This window comes from Mobula birostris, chromosome 3, assembly GCF_030028105.1.
Source record: "Mobula birostris isolate sMobBir1 chromosome 3, sMobBir1.hap1, whole genome shotgun sequence".
In the NCBI taxonomy this organism is placed as follows: Eukaryota; Metazoa; Chordata; class Chondrichthyes; order Myliobatiformes; family Myliobatidae; genus Mobula; species Mobula birostris.
Window position 1 is genome coordinate 82070693 of NC_092372.1, and position 19081 is coordinate 82089773.

Consider the following 19081-nt stretch of genomic DNA (forward strand, 5'->3'; position numbering starts at 1 on the left):
TTTCTGATTGCCCCACTGAACTTGTGTCTGCATACATCAACTTCATTTTGTCCCACTTGGTGTAGTTCCTTCCAACCTACATCTGTGACACTTCATATGCTCTCTATCCCTTCAATATTTTCATTTCCCTGGTGTGGATCGTGTTTTTTCCACTTTGGATATCCAGTCCCTATATACTTCCATCACCCATCAAGAAGGCCTTAAAACTTCTTTCTTGACAACGGACCTAACCAGCTTCCCTCCTTCACCTCCTTCCATCTGGTGGAGACTGGTCCTTACTCTCAACAATTTCTCTTTCAACTCCTCCCACTTTCTCCAAATCCAATGTGTAGCACAAAGGCCTTACCTATTCCTTCCTTTTTATTGGCTATGTAGAACAGTTCATGTTCTAAGCCTACACTAGTAACCTTCCAACTTTTCCTCTGCTACCCTGACAACTGCATTGGTGCTGTATCCTGCATTCATGTTGACCTTATGGATTTCATTTGGTTAGCGTCGAACCTTTATTCTTTCTTCTGTGATCCACAGTCCTCTCCCATTAGATTCCTTATTCAGCCCTTTACCTCATCCACCTATCTTCTCCCAGCTTCTTACTTCATCCCCCCTCATTCACCCACCAACACACCTTCCACATCACCTGGTCTCACCTCCCTCCTGCCAGCTTGTATTCCTTTCCCTCACTCCAACTTCTTATCTTGGCTTCTACCTCCATCCTTTCTGTCCTGACTGACTGGTAATGTCAACTGTTTATTCACCTCCAGTGATGCTGCCTAATTTGATGTATTCCTCCAGCAGAATGAGGAGTAGAATAAACTTTGTTTTATGTCTTCAGTCCCATGATATGATCGATTTAGCATTAAAAATCAGCAGTGTAAAAACTACATTATTATGATCATATACCAGAGAGATATCAATGAAAGTTAAACTTGTAATTGTTGAAGCTCATGAACAGATGGTTAAGTACCTGAACTGAATTGCTCTGTGCTTTTTTATTCAGGTACTAATTTGTTTATCTTAAATATAAAAATTGTGACTAATATTGTATCAACTGTAGAGGAATCAGAAATAGAATGTTACCAGATACTGTGTAAATTCCCATGGTATCTAGTGATCCAGTAATCAGTCTCAGAGGCTGACGTCAGAACATCCTTCAAGTGGCTGAACCCTCTCAAAGCCTTGGGCCCTGGCAAGGTATTGAGAACCTGTGCCAACCAACTGGTTGGAGTGATCTAGGATATCTCCAAACCTCTTACTGCTGCAGTCGGAGGTTCCCACCTGCTTCAGAAGGGCACCAATCATTCTGGTGCCAAACAAAACCTGTGAGCTGTCTCAGTGACCCAACCACAACAATAAGTCAACAGTGGAAGCAATTTCATTGGGCTTTAGGTCACCTGGACAACAGCAATACCTACGTAAGACTGCTGGTTATCAATTACTGCTCAACCTTCGATGCCATGATCCAGTCCGCACTAATTAACAAGTTTCAAATCTTTGGCCCCTGTACCTCCCTCTGCAACTGGATTTTTGGTTTCCACAGTCAATACAAATCGGTGAAAACATCTTTGCCTTGCTGAGAATCAACACAGGCGCATCTCAAGGATATGTGCTTAGTCTACTGCTCTGCTCTGTCTACACTCATGACTGTGTGACTAAGCACAGCTCAAATGACACCTGTAAATTCACTGCTGACACCACTGTTGTTGGCAAAATGTCAGATGGCAACAAGGAGGTGTACAGGAGTGAAAAATATCGGTTGGTCAGTTGGAGTTGTAACAACTATGCACTCATCATCAGCAAAACCGAGGAAGTCAGGAGAGTGCACACACACACACACACACGTGCGCTTGTCCCCACTGAGAGGCTGAGAGGTCTGGCAGAAAGGATGAGCGGTTTCAAGTTCCTGGGTATCAACATCTCAGAGGATCTATCCTGGGCCCACCATATTGATGCCATCATGACAAAGGCATGCCAGTGGCTAGACTTTATTAGAGTTTGAAGAGACTTGGTATGTCACTAAAGATCCTAGCAAGTTTCTACAGATGTACCATGGAGAGCATTCTCACTGGTCACATTATTTTCTGGTATGGAAGCACCAAAATTGTTTCTTATTTATTCATTTACGGGATGTGGGCGTTGGCACCTAAGCCAGCATTTACTGCCCATCCCTAGTTGCCCTTGAGAAGGTGGTGATGAGCTGCCTTCTTGAACTGCTGCAGTCCCTGAGGTGTAGGTACACCCACAGTGCTGTTAGGGAGGGAGTTCCATGATTTTGACACAGCGGCAAAGATGGGATGGCGGTATGTTTCCAAGTCAGGATGGTGAGTGACTTGGAGGAGGATTTCCAAGTTGTGGTGTTCCCATGTATCTGCTGTTCTCATCCTTCTAGATGGTCGTGGTTATGGTATGGAAGGTGTTTCCTTGGGAACTTCGGTGTGTTGTTGCAGTGCATCTTGTAGATAGTACCCACTGCTCCAATTGTTCGTCGATGGTGGGAGGATTGGATGCTTGTGGAAGGGGTACCAATCTAGTGGGCTGCCTTGTACTGGACGGTGTCAAGTTTCTTGAGTGTTGATGGAGCTGCACTCATCCAGATGAGCAGCGAGAATTCCAATACACTCCTGACCTGAGCCCTGTAGATGGCGGACAGGTCTCGGGAGTCAGAAGGTGAGTTACACGCTACATGATTTCTAGCCTTTGACCTGCTGTAGTAACCACGGTGTTTATATGGCTAGACCAGTCCAGTTTACTGTCAATGGTAACCCCCTGGATGTTGATAGTAGTGGATTCAGTGATGGTGGTGCCACTAAATGTCAAGGGATGATGGTTAGAGCCTCTCTTGTTGGAGGTGGTCATTGCCTAGCACTTGCGTGGTTTGAATGTTACTTGCCAATTGTCAGCCCAAGCCTGAATATGGTCCAGGTCCTACTGCACGTTGTTATGAATTGTTTCCATATCTGAGGAGTCACAAATGGTGCAGAACATTGTGCAGTCATCTGTTAACATCCCCACTTCTGACTTTATGACAGAAGGAAGGTCATTGATGAAGCAGTTGGTTGGTCCTAGGACTCTTCCCTGAGGAACTCCTGCAGTGGTGTCCTGAGGATGAGATGATTGACCTCCAACCACCACAACCATCTTCCTTTGTATTTAGTATGATTCCAACTTGTGGAAGATTTTCCCCCTAATTCCCATTGACTCCATATTGGCTAGGGCACCTATATCCCATGTCCAGTCAAATGCTGCCTTGATGTTGAGGGCTATAGGGGATCAAAAGAGGTTACAGAGGATTGTAGACTTAGCCAGCTCTGTCATGGGCCAAGCCTTCCCACCATTGAGGACATCTCTAACAGGCAGTGCCTCAAGAAGGCGGTATCCATTATTAAGGGCCCTCACCACCCAGGACGTGGCAGGAGGTATAGGAGCAAGACCTACACTCAATGTTTTAGGAACAACTTCTTCCCCTCTATCAGATTTCTAAACATTTCATGAACGGATGAACACTACACACTATTCCTCTTTCGCAATATTTATTTATTTTTATTGTAAGATTTTGTAATTTGTAATTGGCTGCACAAAACAATAAATTCGTAAGTGACTGCCACAGATCAATAAATTTCATGACTTGTATCAGTGACAATAAATCTGATTCTGATTCTGCAACTCATTTTTTGTATTTTTTCTTTAAACAATTATTCCTATTCTGCCTTATTCACATCAGTATGATCATCAATTTGTTTTGAGGGTTTAAGTGATGCCATTTTGAAACTTTCATGTCTCTACTTCCAGTGAAAGCAATAGAATGTCCCTGGAAAGGTTAGGCTCGCACCAATCTATTATAGGTGTTAAATTCCAGGTGCAATTATTGATGTGTGGGAATTTATGCTAATCATGAAGATAGCAGGAACCTTTGTGGATGAGGATAGCAAGCATTAATAACATGTGATTGGTGAAACCTAGTGTTCCTGTGCTGCATTCCAGTGTGCTATTTTAAATGTAAACATTGTGACCAGAATCATATTGCACCCTTCAAAGAACTTACAGAATGCATAATCTTTTTGTTTGAAGTGACAATCAATACCATGCAAGTATAGAAGTTCACAGCCCAGAATGAGGCCACTTGACCTGTTGCATTCATTCTGGCTGAGAAAGTTAATTCAGATTTGTACCTCCAAGTTAAGAAAGGTATCAGAAAAGGCGAGGTGAGTAGACTGGAGGTGATGGTGAGTTGATTCAGGCAGGTAGCAATTAGGAAAAGTAGGGAGGTAACTAAGAGAGGGGTGTTAAGGTGGGGTGGTGAAACTGCATTTGGAAGAGGGAAAAAATATCAGGAGAGGGTGCATTCATTGCCATTGTGGCAGACAGCAAATTTCATTTTGGACACATAGGCTCCTATTTTATGCTTGCTTAATAAAGATATCATCAGCTAGTTTTTTCTCTTTTGAATAAGTAGCCTCCACCTGTAGTTCGTAGCATGATATTTAGGCTGACATCAACAATTTAGTAAGTGTAAGACTGAAGAGTAGAAGCTACACTCAGTGGCTACTTTATTAGGTACACCTACTCTTTAATGCAAATATCTAATCAACCAGTCATGTGGCAATGACTCAATGCATAAAAACCTGCATTCATGGTTGAGAGGTACAGTTGTTGTTCAGACCAAACATCAGAATGAGTGAAGAAATGTGTTTTCAGTGACTTTGACCGTGGAATGACTGTTGGTGCCAGATGGGGTGGTTTGAGTAGCTCAGAAACTGCTGATCTCCTGGGATTTTCACACACAACAGTCTCTAGAGTTTACAGAGAATGGTGTAAGAACAAAAACCATCCAGTGAGTGGCAGTTTTGTGAGACAAGAATGGCCAGTCTGGTTCAAGCTGAAGGGAAGGTGACAGTAACTCAAATATCCATGTGTTACAACAGTGGAGTGCAGAAGAGCATCTCTGAATGCACAACATGTTGAACCTTGAAGTGGATGGGCTACAGCAGCAGAAGACCATGAACTTACACTCAGTGGCCACTTCGTTAAGTATAGGAGGTACCTAATAAAATGGCCACAGAATGCATATTCTGCCACTGAATGATAACTTGTGGTATTTATATTATGTCTCAAGTAGTGTTTTTGCAAGAAAATGTGAAGTTTTAAATCTCTACCAATTTCACTAAAGTATAATGTTGTATTGCTTTTCTGTTTTGACTATCAACACAGGTGAGGTTTGTGCTTTTATTATGTTCTTATGAGGTGTGTATATTTTGGTAAGGTACATGGTTAGATGATCTTTATGAATTTATGGCAATCTTATTTATTATATCCACTTAATAGGGAAAAGTGAATGCTCTATTATTTTATTAATTTTTGTACAAAATCTTTGCAATTCCTGGGAAGTTCATTGCATGTCTTGGCTTAAGTCAAAGTAGGAAAGAGATACAAATTAGAAGCATAAATTATTGTTTGATCCCTACAATGTTGTTTTATGAAGTAAATTTTTAACAAAGCAAATAAAAATCTATTTATAACTATATTCCTGGTATTTATCTGAAGTACATTTCAAAAATCATACATTTCAAAATTAAAATATAGTAAAGACTATTTTATGATTTAATTTCTCTAGCTGGTAAAACTCTTTTGAAGGTGTGGCTCAAAATGAAGGGTTTAATCACAGCATGGTACTGCAGATTCAAAGGTTGAGTAGTTTAAAGATTGACTGTACTTAGTAGCTCCACCTTCTGAAAACGTCATTGGTTTTATCATGGAACAGTACTTCTGACTGACAGCATAGCTACTTTTAATAACCTTGTCATGTGACACTGAACAGTAGCTTTAGTGTAGTAGTAAGTCAGGTGCATTCAGTTCAATCTTTGTAAGGGGCTAGCACCCACACGTGTGCCTGCTGTATGTGTGTGCTTGTGAATGTGTGTGCATGTGTGCGTGGATTTATTGACATTTTAAGCCAGAAGCTGAATGGAGTGGGACAGGTGCAACCAAGACTCTGAGTGGAGTGAAACAGAGGTGAGCAGTAGCATGATTCAATGATCTTTGCACGAGAATGAGTAGGAATGAAACTTAACTTTGAATTGACCAGGGAATTCTACATAATGTACTCACCTAAACCTCAACTGTCCTGAACTTGTTCTGGCAGTAAATGATTTGAGGCAGTGTCACAGGCAAGAAGAATGCTGCTTCTATTATTTTCCAAGAGATGAACTAACTTTTCTGAACTTGTTTTATGAACTCAATTTAAAACTTTTAAAACTTCTCTGAAGTATTTTAAGCGGGACAGAAATTCCATCTCATGTTTATCTGCCTCCTTCATTTGGAATGCAGTCACATGTCATGTGATTTTCAATGCTGTGAAAAGTGACAGACTTCTTTTACTTTGCTGTTCATTTCTGAAAACTAAAATCCCACTGTCATTTGGTAATTTGCGGGAAGTGTACCATAAAAACAATGTGCTTGAGTAAATTAAGTATCTTAACTCAATGCATGAAGCAAGAGTTCGAATTAAAGTTGTAGATATTTTTAAGGTGTTGATAATGTCCTTAATTCTTATTGTTGCATTGTTTATCTCCCAAATAACTTCTTGAGATTAACACTATTCAGAGTAGGAATGTGACTGCTCCAGAATGTAAGAAAAGGCTGCTGCTGGTGGTATAAAAATAGGCACCAATATATCAAGTCTATATCACCTGCATGAGAACAATTCATGAAAAAAAAGCAGACAGGTTCACAGCTGCTCTTTGGTTTATAGCTCTGTGAAGGGGGTTTTAGGTGTTCACATTCAAATCCAGAAATATTTATTGGGGAAGAAGATTGAGGTTAACCTTGCAAAAATCTTGATACACAGTTTTAGAATTAATATAATCTTCCATGAAGCAGAAGATGTGACTTTGTTCACTTTTTGCATCCCAATACTTTTAGGTCCTTTTGTATTTTTACAGGAGTGTGAAGTCATTTGTATTATTGCATATTGTTGATGTTATGCTCACCAACCGCATATACTATGTAAATCCTGCACCACCTTTAAAGAGGAGCTAGGAATACCCGCTGTTATCTGGATGCCTCTGAGGTTTTATTTGTTTATAAATAGCTGATTGGTTTGGTCAAAGAAAGGATTTCAGCAATTGTTTTCTTTAATCCTTCCAAAATTGTGTTACTTCTGTCATGTATTAGATCTGTGAGTGAATGACAAGGATTAAATTTGATTTATCAGGAATATATTTTGTAACCTCACCAATAATGTATTGATGTCCTATTAGGAAAATATTAATTAAATATGAGAATGTACTATGTATATACTTTGAATTTTATAATGGAGTTACAGTATAAACTGACATTGTGGAAAGTTTTGTTCTATTGCCCTTGAAATTCATTAGGGGCAAAGGTACAGTAACTATGTTGTATAACAAGCAACCTTGATCAGTCTATGATCTGTGTTATAAAATCAAAACTATTCTGTGCATTCCAGAGTTTTAGTTAGAAAGGGATCAGGCCATGGAAATGATCCCATAATTATAAATGTTATAGCCTTTTATAGCTATGATGTCTTTTCATCTCAGATTTCCTGGTTTATGCTGAGAAGACACATCTTAAGAATAAATAATTTCTGTAGAACTCCCCTTATTGTGACAAATTAAAGTGACAAATCAATTGCATTAGTTATGGATGGGGTGCAGTGGGTTGTGGACAACACTCAGTGTTTTTGAGAGCACTGAAGTTAAGTGTTCTGCACTTTATAAACCTCAATATTCAGTGATTTTAAACATGAAATACAATAAAGTTGGAAACTGAACAATAATCAGGAAATAAATAAGATTGCATCTTTGTACCATGCTTGATGATAAAACTATTACCTGAAGACAAATGCTAAGAAACATAGGATCAATTCAGCTGCCTGTGGATAGCAGTTTATAATAGAGTTTGGGGCCTTCATCCAGGATCCTCATTCTTCATAATCAGCAAGTCCTAGGGTTGATACCAAAGATTGAAGTCTGAAGGTTCATCGAAAGTCTAGAAGTGAAGGCCTAATGGCCAGAGTCCTGAGTTTGTGAGTCCACTAGGAAATCAAATCCCAATGTCTGCAAATCTGCGAGTCCACCAGAAGGCTGGAGGCTGAAGATGGCCTGTCCAGGGATTGGAAGACTGTAAATGTGGATGGGTGTGTGTGGAGAGAGGGAGGAATGGGGCTTGCTTATCTGTTTTTTTTCTGTTGTTTGTTGTGTTCTGTGTTGTTCTGCTGAGCATGTGGGCATGGAATTATGGTGCCAGAAGTTGTGGCGATATTTGTGGAATGCCCCCAGCATATCCTTAGGTTGTGGTGGTTGTTAAAGTAAACATTGCATTTCACTGTATGTTTCATTGTACATGTAAATAAAAATGAATCTGTAAGTTTGGGACCTGCAGGAGATGAGCCTTTTGGCTTGTTCTGCCACTGGACTTTGCACTAAATCCTAAAGTGGAACAGAGTCATGCAGGGATTCCCTAGCATTATATTGAGGAGCCACCACTAGGATCCTATGCCAGGTTAGACTTGGCTAAGGATCTGAGATCCTATTGATTTTCATGCAGAATTCTAAAACCACAGATTAGAAGGTAAATGACAAAATAAACTTTTAAAAATTAATTTTGCTACATTTTCACACATGAAATGCTGGAAGACTTCAGCAAGTCAGGAAGCATCTATGGAGGGAAATTAACAGTCAATGTTTCATGTCGAGAACTTACACAAGGACTGAAGGGGCAGAAGCCAGAATAAGACCTCGCTTTCGGTGGTGTTTTTAGTTATTTCCAAGTGTTTGGTGTCATTTTAATGACATTTAACAATTTTATTCTTACTTACCTACTTGCTGTAATTTTCATTGTTATGAACACAGTTCAGAGACATTTAAAAACTGACAGCTTTGATAAATTACAAACTTCCATGCTCAGCTTTGCTTTTTGTCAGGACTAATTTGGAGGTGAAGGCTCCTCACCAGGTTGATCAGTCAGATCATACTGCAGGACTTAGGGGTGCAGGTGAGCAATGATATAACCCCTCTATGTCCAGCCCCGATGTGCAGAGACTATAAGTGATGGTTCTGGGCAGCAGACTCATTACAGCCTAATTCAGTCCAAGGATAAACACAAGGTATTCGGTAGATGCTGGAAATCTTGAGCAAAATGCACAATTTAAAACAAATTAAGAGATACAGTATGGTAACAGGCCCTCCCAGGCCAATGAGCCTGTGCTACCCATTATAGCCATGTGACCAATTAACTTACTAACCTGTATGTCTTTGGAATGTGGGAGGAAACCGGAGCATCTGGAAGAATGGGGAGAACATACAAACTCCTTACAGACAGCGGTGGCAATTGAATCCCGGTCGCTGGTGTTACACTAACCACTGGGATGCTAGAGGGACATAGAAAGTTAGGCAGTGTCTATGGAGGAGAGTGAACAGTCGACGTTTTGGGCCAAGACCCTTCATCAGGAAACAGATGAACCAATTCAAGGCTATTTTTAAAAAAAATATTTGCGACCAAGCTAAATAGATATTTGATAATAGATGATAAACAACTAAATGCAGATAATTAAATGAACTAAAACCTCATTTAAAAAATTTTTACCAGTAATGCAAAGAATTTTGCTCATTGCTCTGTATAGGAGAAATTTAATAAAATCATTTCAGAAGCAGCAGCCTAGTGCAATGCGTAGGTATAGCAATGAGATATGCATGAATTGCTGCCAGCAATTCTCCTCCCAATTTCCCAAAGTTAATTTCCTAACCTCAGTCAGCATTTCAAACCTAACTTGTACTATCAATTCATCAGGCTGAAAAAAAAAGCAAATGATAAAAGTATTTTGCCTTTTAATTTGCTGGAGATGTATCACTTTGGTGGTTTTCTGGACAATAAGAGTGTAATTCTGAATTCCAAGTTTGTTAATCTCTTTTTGCAGCATATGCAAGTAGCAAACTATTTTAAATAAGTTGTTTTTAATCTAGTTGGAAGTTCGCAAAATTGTTGCAACCAAAAATATTTGTTTAGAATTAGGTTGCATTGTTTTAACTGCTACTTATTTAACAAATCTGGTACAGTACCAAGAAGTTCAGAACAGACAGGTGATATGATAGGAGCCTTATTTGTTCTTTGGTAGAAGCATGAGGTTCACCATTCCTTCTGCTTGCCAATGTACCTTTTTGCTGATTCTTTTATCCAATTACCAAAGCTGATCTGCACTGAAAACAGCACACCTCTGAACAACTAAGTGGTTAAAAAAACAGCTTCGCTTTGAAAGTTTTTTTTATAATTCAAAGGTAATAATCTAGAAAATAAAGCAGAAAAGATTTAAAGAGGAATAATACACATCTGTCTTGGATTCCTGTTAAAAATTGTCTACTAAGTAGTATTAGACAAAACATTGATGGTCAAGGTACTGAAAATCCTTGGTGAAATTGTTGTTATAGTAAATTAATAGTGCAATATTTGTCAGTGAAATCAAGCTTCTTAAAGTGTGTTTTGCTTTCTCTATAGTGTGCTGCCTTAGTTGGTGAAGATCAACCTCTTTGTTCAGATCTCCCTGAACTAGATCTTTCTGAGCTCGATGTGAATGACTTGGACACAGAAAACTTTCTGGGTGGACTCAAGTGGTACAGTGACCAATCAGAAATTATTTCCAATCAGTATGGCTCTGAATCATCTGATCTCTTTGAGGTAAGCAGCTGAAATACCTGTAGCATACACCAAAGTCAAAGGTTTGTTTTCTTTTAACCCAAAACAATCTGCTGAACACATTACTCCTTAAACAAGATTTTTCTCAAAAGACTTGCAAAAGAAGATGTTGAAAATAAAAATAGACTTCCTAGACCCACTAAGTTCCATGCAAACTAATATTCCATATTTAGTTTGAAACAACTCAGTTACAATTTCAGTTTTATTAATTTGACATGTATTGTTGAAAAAGCAGAGAGGATATGTTGGTATGAAAGCAAATTGATCCATAACTCAAGAATGAGCTGACCTGATAATTCATGAAGATTGTGTGCGATATGATTAATTACTCAAGTGGATTATAAATTACCTTTCAACACCACAACTGCATGTTTTGGTTTTGAAATAAATAAATTAATTACAATTAAATTAAAAATGATTGGTACGCAGTGGTGTGGTTGCTAGAACTGCTGCCTCACGGCACCAGCAGCTCAGATCTGATTCTGACTTTTGTTGATGTCTTTGTAGAGTTTGCATGTTGTTCATGTCACCACTTCTGGCTGTACAGATTACCTCTCACAGCCCCAAATAGACAGGTTGATAGTTTAAATGACCACAGCAAATTAGCCCTATTTTTTAGGTAAGAGGTTTGAGCAGGGTTAATGAGAATGTGGGGCGTATGATATTGGATTACGATAAATTGGTGCTCAATGGTTCATGTGGATTTGGAGGGCCAAACGGCTTATTTTTGTGCTGTATGGGAGTCTGTGACAATGAGTCTATTCACAAAGGTTGAAAATGTTGATGCTAAATCGAAAGTAAATTAATTCGGAATTCCAAACCTGGTTTTGCTGGTGACGTTTTCTCACTTAAATATAGAAAAACTATGGGCCAGATTTTTAGGCAAAGGCAGCAATTCACATTAGAAACACCAGTACATCCATTGCAACTTAAGACATGGACTAGTACACATGTGTTGAACAAGGCAGAAGTCTGGACATTACTGACTGATTCAGAAAGCTGTATTCTGGACTTCCCATGTGTCTGACTGCAGTGCCCAATCTCTCTGGGATTCCACCATTGCATAATGATGAATCATCACTTGGAGAATCAGACTGGACAGCTATGTGTGGAGCCAAAAGAGATCGGGGAGATTTTAAACAATTTCTTTTCTTCGGTATTCACTAAGGAGAAGGATATTGAATTTGTAAGGTAAGGGAAACAGATAGGGAAGTTATGGAAACTGTGATGATTAAAGAAGAGCAAGTACTGGCACTTTTAAGGAATATAAAAGTGGATAAGTCTCCGGGTCCTGACGGGATATTCCCTAGGACCTTGTGGGAAGTTAGTGTGGAAATAGCAGGGGCTCTGACAGAAATATTTCAAATGTCATTAGAAACGGGGATGGTGCCGGGGGATTGGCGTATTGCTTATGTTGTTCCATTGTTTAAAAAGGGTCCTAAGAGTAAACCTAGCAATTATTATCGGCCTGTGAGTTTGACGTCAGTGGTGGGTAAATTGATGGAAAGTATTCTTAAAGATGGTATATATAATTATCTGGATAGACAGGGTCTGATTAGGAACAGTCAACATGGATTTGTGTGTGGAAAGTCATGTTTGACAGATCTCATTGAATCTTTTGAAGAGGTTACTAGGAAAGTTGATGAGGGTAAAGTGGTGAATGTTGTCTATATGGACTCCAGTAAGGCCTTTGACAAGGTTCCACATGGAAGGTTAGTTAGGAAGGTTCAATCGTTAGGTATTAATATTGAAGTAGTAAAGTAGATTCAGCAGTGGCTGGATGGGAGACACCAGAAAGTAGTGGTGGATAACAGTTTGTCAGATTGGAGGCCGGTGACTAGTGGTGTGCCTCAGGGATCTGTACTGGGTCCAATGTTGTTTGTCACATACATTAATGATTTGGATGATGGGGTAGTAAATTGGATTAGTAAGTATGCAAATGATACTAAGATAGGTGGAGTTGTGGATAATAAAGTAGGTTTTCAAAGCTTGCAGAGAGATTTAGGCCAGTTAGAAGAGTGGGCTGAAAAATGGCAGATGGAGTTTAATGCTATGAGGTGCTACATTTTGGTAGGACTAATCAAAATAGGACATACATGGTAAATGGTAGGGCATTGAAGAATGCAGTAGAACAGAGGGATCTAGGAATAATGGTGCATAGTTCCCTGAATGTGGAATCTTATGTGGATAGGGTGGTGAAGAAAGCTTTTGGTATACTGGCCTTTATAAATCAGAGCATTGAGTATAGGAGTTGGGACGTAATGTTGAAATTGTACTAGGCATTGGTGAGGCCAAATTTGGAGTATTGTGTACAGTTCTGGTCACCGAATTATAGGAAAGATGTCAACAAAATTGAGAGAGCACAGAGAAGATTTACTAGAATGTTACCTGGGTTTCATCATCTAAGTTACAGAGAAAGGTCGAACAAGTTGGGTCTTTATTCTTTGGAGCGTAGAAGGTTGAGGGGGGACATGATAGAGGTATTTAAAATTATGAGGGGGATACATCGGGTTGATGTGTATAGGCTTTTTTCCACTGAGAGTAGGGGAGATTCAAACAAGAGGACATGAGTTGAGAGTTAAAGGGCAAAAGTTTAGGGGTAACAAGAGGGGGAACTTCTTTACTTAGAGAGTGGTGGCTGTGTGGAACGAGCTTCCAGCAGAAGTGGTTGAGGCAGGTTCGATATTGTCATTTAAAGTTAAATTGGATGGCTGTCTGGACAGGAAAGGAATGGAGGGTTATGGGCTGAGTGCAGGTCGGTGGGACTAGGTGAAAGTAAGCGTTCGGCACAGACTAGAAGGGCTGAGATGGCCTGTTTCCGTGCTGTAATTGTTATATGGTTATATGGATCACAGGTTGAAACTGACTACAGGATCTGAGACCCCAGTATTCAGTGGCAATTGTGGAGATATAGGATGGTAAGGATAAGTTGTCTTACTTCTTAAAAAATTACTTCATTTTAGTTCAACGTTATGAATTATTTATTGGTGTTTTATATGGCAAAATCCCAGCCCCAGTTTTGCCTTCTGTGTATGGCTTTTGAGGCAGGGCCTCTAAACCACATCTTTCAATGCGCTGTTACTGACTCTCCTTGTCCAGCCCAGGTTAATATTGCCTTGCAGTTCAATCCATCCATTTATTTCCTAGTATCACTGTGTAGGCAGGTTGTCACCTACACATGCTCCCACATCCCCCTTTCTGTTAGATAGTAAAGAGGAGTTGGAAAATTGAAAATGACAAGGAAGTGTTTACTGATGGGGAGTTTAAAAATAGCTGTGAGAGTCAGTAGGCTTATAGTCTTGTCGAAGGGTCTCGGCCTGAAACGTCGACACCTCTTACTAGAGATGCTGCCTGGCCTGCTGCGTTCACCAGCAACTTTGATGTGTGTTGCAGGAAGTGTTTACTGTTTTGTTACTGTCAATACCTGGAAACTTGCCATTTTGGTAAAGCTTTGAAAAAGGTGGTGCAAATGCCTGCAGAAGTAGACTGGGGTTCATGAGCCTACTCAAAGCATGATCTGTTATTGTAATATGTTGTGCAGTCACTCTGCTAAATACTGCTCCAGGCTTCTCAATAAAAAAATCTTTAAAAATTGAAGCAGTTCCACGTTAGACATTAATATATATGTTCTGACCGGTTGTGATCACCAGTCCCTATGTGGTTGGGCAGTCCCAACCAGTCAGAATCTATACATCATCTGGTGCTGAAAGACCTTTGAGTAGAATTTGCCCTGGAGCTGTGCTTGGTCCAAGGTATGAGGATGGCAGCAAGCAGCTCATGTTGACGACTGAAGGAAGTTCAGATTGATCTTGCACTGCTCCCCTCATTCCAAGGTTTGTTGTTTGTAGGCATTCTACTATGTAATCCCATCACAGGGGTGAGGCCAGATCAGCTCTGAAAACATGCTGAAAAATGAAACTGACAGTCAGCTAGGCCATAACACCTGGCCTTGTCAAAACTTGCACTTGGGTGTACAGGGCACAGATGTCAAGACTTGCAGATGATATGAAGCTCAGCGGTATAAAGATCTTGACTTCAAGGAAGAGAATAGGAACTGTAAGGAAGGCAGAAATAAGTTCAAGGAGGTGATGTGACTGTGAAGAGTTCAGTGATAAACCTAAAGAGAGAGGGTAATAACTGTGAAAAGAATGGTAATAGATCTAGTACCCACTTTCAGTTGTGCCTCCTAAAATGTCAAATTTCAGTTTTCCGCATTGGGTCTCATCTGATGCCGAGCCATCCATTACACAAGCTTGTCAACAAAGCAAATGCTTCAAGCCAAACACATTTATCAAGTATTTTGGCAATTCTGTCACAAAAAAATTCACCTTATTAAAAGAATTTTTATCACATAAAGTTATAGAATATCTGATGGTCCTGCTCATTTTGATAAACCACTGAAGGGTCTCAGCCTGAAGCACTGACTGTTTATTCCCCTCCATAGAGGCTGCTTGAGTTGCTCAGTTCCTGAAGCATTTTGTGTGCATTATCAGTGGATTTTCTTTCAGGTCCTATCCTGGTCTGCATTTCAAACTGTGTTTGCAGATGAGCTGCTTTTATTGCTCTAAGTTTCTGGATTGTGGAGGTAAAAATTTATCTGAGTTGTCACTTCCCTTCACTTTATCGACGTCTGTTGGATTTTATCTGTGTGTCACATGAGCACACGTATTGCATCTATATTTGTCACACTAGGAAGGGATTAGATTTGTGTGAGATACATTCACAGTAAGGCTGTCTAGTGAAATTCACTGACTAATCACAGTGCAGACTAGTCCTTTTGTCTAAGCTCTGAAAGGCTGCCAGTACCGGAGGACCATTCAGTGCCTTCACGAGAAGATGTTTTACACTTGGTTTTCCAAATCTCCTGGATGTGCATCTTCTAAATGTGCATATAAAAAGGATGCTATGTAATCAACAAAGAATGAATAGCTAGCTCTGAAGTTTTAAGGGATTAAACAGTTAACAGGAATGGATTCAGTTGGATGCATAAATGGTTCCTGCAGCTGACCTGAATAATATCAGATTGCTGCCTTTTTTTCCTTAAAAATTTCCATTTAAATTAATACATGCAAAATTAACCATGTATGCTGTCAGTCTAGGTGCAATACTGAATTTAGAGCTGTCTTGGTTACGTTAGTGAGCGTAATAAATCTGAATTCCATTGTAAACTATTACATGATTAATAAAGGGTTGTTGCAAGGTTGTTTGTTGTTTGATAACTTTGGTATGTTTGAATTGATTATAAGTTGCTTAAAATCTTTCATTAGTACAAATAAATTTGACTATAATCTGACATTCAGTCTGAGCTATACAATGGGGTTGCATAGTAAGCTGATATGTTGCACTATGGGTGTCTTGCATCTGGTAAGCATGTAATTTCAGCTATAGGAATTTGTAGCCTTGCAAAGAGGAACCTTGAAAATTTGGTAAATTCAGTTCATATTAGGTGTATAGTGCTTTATGTGAAAGGACGTAGAATTAAAATTGATTTAAAATTTAAACCAAAATCAAGAGGATTATATTTCTAAATGGTACAGTTAAGAAATCAAATAGAATACAAGGCTACAAAGAAAATGCAAAATAATTTCATACCTTGAAGTAACTACACAGGATTATTTTTTAAAGAAATATGTAATATAGGAATTCAAATTGTTCATTTTTATTTTTAGTTCAGAGTGTTGTTGGCAATGTCTACCATATCACCAGCATCCAGGATATCCCATTAACAAGTCGAGTTAGTTAACAGTCTAGATGCACATTTTGAAAGGCATGCAGAGTATTCTCAAATGAAAGTTAATGGAAGTATAAATTCCGGGTGGTTTATGTTTTATGTTTATCTTAAGAAGATTTATCTGTGGAAAAAGACTATGTTTCCTAGTAGGCCATCAGAGAGTTTTTCTTTTCAATTTTTAAAATTGTAAAATTCAAGCTCTCTATATATAAAGTGTACTATTTTCTTAGGAACTGTGAAAAAAAGCACACTGTCACTGCAGTATGAATCATATGGTAGAGTATACTGCAGCATGAGTCATATGGTCGAGTAACACAATGCAGGAGCTGGTCTCGGCTTGAAATAGATTGACAAAGTCTGCCACAAATTTTAAAAAATAAAATCTGCAAAAGCTTTAAAAGTGCACAATTTAAGCTGCAACATAACACACTTTGTTCAAAAATTATATAGAAAACATATCTCTCAATCCCTTAAAGGAATTATGTATAATAGTTACATATTGTTTCATACAGCTTCTTAGTATTGTTACGTGATGTTAGTTGTTCACTTTAACTCAATATATTTAACCTTGTGAGCTCCAACTACTTGTTTCATCTTCCATTTCAAGAAAATAATTTAGAGAAACAAGGTTGTTACATTTTGTACAAACCTGCATTTTGCTCCCTTTTCATCATTATTTTTCTCATATGGTGAAAAGACCACATATGGAGCAATATCATTGGAAATAAGTATTACTTAGAAGCTTCTTGGAGGACTTAACAACAAATTAATTGTTTTAAAGTTATTTTCCATGTTGCCTAGGTCAGTAGAAATGACATTGAAAATGAGCCCAGGGACACCAGAATAAAATATTCCTACACTGCTCCCCTTCCCTAGAAATAGGATGCATGCAATGGAGTAAGTGACCCAACAATCAACTCTATACATTTGCATTAGATTTAAATGATAATTTTGTTCTCATTGTTTATGAAATAGATTGTGTCCCTGTCATGCCCACTGATCATGAAAAGTTTTGAGCAAACCATTCCAAACTCTGTGAAGTCTCCAAAACCACTCGGGCAGATAATATGGCTTAGAAAAGCAAGCAATTGAGGCAGCTCTTCCTTGGTGATCCCCAGGGAATTGAAATATTTATCAGGCCCAGGAGAAGTGCCAGCAGGAGATCTTCATGTCTGCTTTCCTAATATTCCCCAATCACCATTACAACCCCAGCATTGTTGATGATGACCACTCACTTAAGAGGACAATGCGGAATGCAGACTATGATTCAGGAGTAATAGCTCCAGTTAATGAAGTAGAGCTTGGTAAAAGTTGAACACTTGGTGTTTTTGGTGGTACTACTTGAGGAGGAATTTCTGTTCAGGAAAGTTCCTGCTCTTTGCAGCAAAGGAGTTTGAGAAATATCAAGATTGCAAAAACAGGACCTTAACTTGAATCTTCATCCAAAAGACAGGTGCATGAGTCTCTGGATAAAGGATATGGCATTGAGTAACTCCTGGAGTATATTTTGAATTAAAGCACATCACACCAACAAGCAACCAACTAGGCTAAGCTAGGATTGTGTGGTTACTGCAGGGACAAACCAGGCACAATGGCTTAACATGTGAGCAACAATTTGTTAATTTGATTCCCCATTCTTGGTTTGCATTGTAGTGGAATAAGTTAGGGTATAGGTAGTGGAAAGTAAATGGGATTGTCTTATGAGGATAGGTTGAGAGAACTAGAGCTTTTCTCTCCGAAGTGAAGGAGGATGAGAAGTGATTTGATTTATATTCATCTTTGCCTTTTCCCTTGCAAAGCATATTTTAGGCATATCAAAAGCAGACCCCTGTTTATTTTCACATGAAGCAATGAAGGGTCCAGCAGAGCTAAGGGAAATAGGTCATTACACTGAGTTCTCTTATTCAAGCTGTGAAAAAATAATGGCTGACAGAAATATCACTGAGAGCTCAGTTACCTGCACTTCTTGGATCTCAGCAACAGAATTGTACAGCACAGTGCAGGCTCTTCAGGCCACAGCGCTGTGCTGACCTTTTAACCTGCTCTAAGATCAGTCTAATCCTTTCCACCTACATAGCCCTCTATCATCCATGTGCCTATCTAAGAGTTTATTAAAAGTCCTTAATGTATCTTCCCCCAACACCATTCCTGTACAAGATGATGGGAAGCATAGATCGAATGGATAGCCATAGATTTATTCCTAGGGTGGAAATGTCTAAATCGAGGTGCATACTTTTAAGGTGATTGGAAGTATAGGGGAGATGTCAGAGGTATTTTTTTTACTTAGAAGGTAGTCAGTGCATGAAATACCCTGCCAGGAATGGTGTTGGGGGAAGATACATTAAGGACTTTTAATAAACTCTTAGATAGGCACATGGATGATAGAGGGCTATGTAGGTGGGAAGGATTAGATTGATCTTAGAGCAGGTTAAAAGGTCAGCACAGCGCTGTGGCCTGAAGAGCCTGCACTGTGCTGTACAATTCTGTTTCTGAGATCCAAGAAGTGCAGGTAACTGAGCTCTCAGTGATATTTCTGTCAGCCATTATTTTTTCACAGCTTGAATAAGAGAACACAGTGTAATGACCTATTTCCCTTAGCTCTGCTGGACCCTTCATTGCTTCATGTGAAAATAAACAGGGGTCTGC

At 39.2% G+C, this 19081-nt stretch overlaps 1 protein-coding gene across 2 annotated transcripts in view; it reads left to right on the plus strand.

Moving 5' to 3' along the window:
- Positions 1 to 19081, plus strand: part of ppargc1a (peroxisome proliferator-activated receptor gamma, coactivator 1 alpha) — a 575483-nt gene that overhangs the window by 453747 nt on the left and 102655 nt on the right. The window contains exons 1-2 of one of the 2 annotated variants that reach the window (XM_072252956.1): positions 5834 to 6006; positions 10507 to 10686. In XM_072252956.1, coding sequence (XP_072109057.1) covers positions 5959 to 6006; positions 10507 to 10686 — 228 coding nt within the window. In that variant the 5' untranslated portion in view covers positions 5834 to 5958. Of the gene's footprint in view, positions 1 to 5833; positions 6007 to 10506; positions 10687 to 19081 lie in introns of those variants that run through there. The other variant, XM_072252955.1, reaches the window with a different exon arrangement.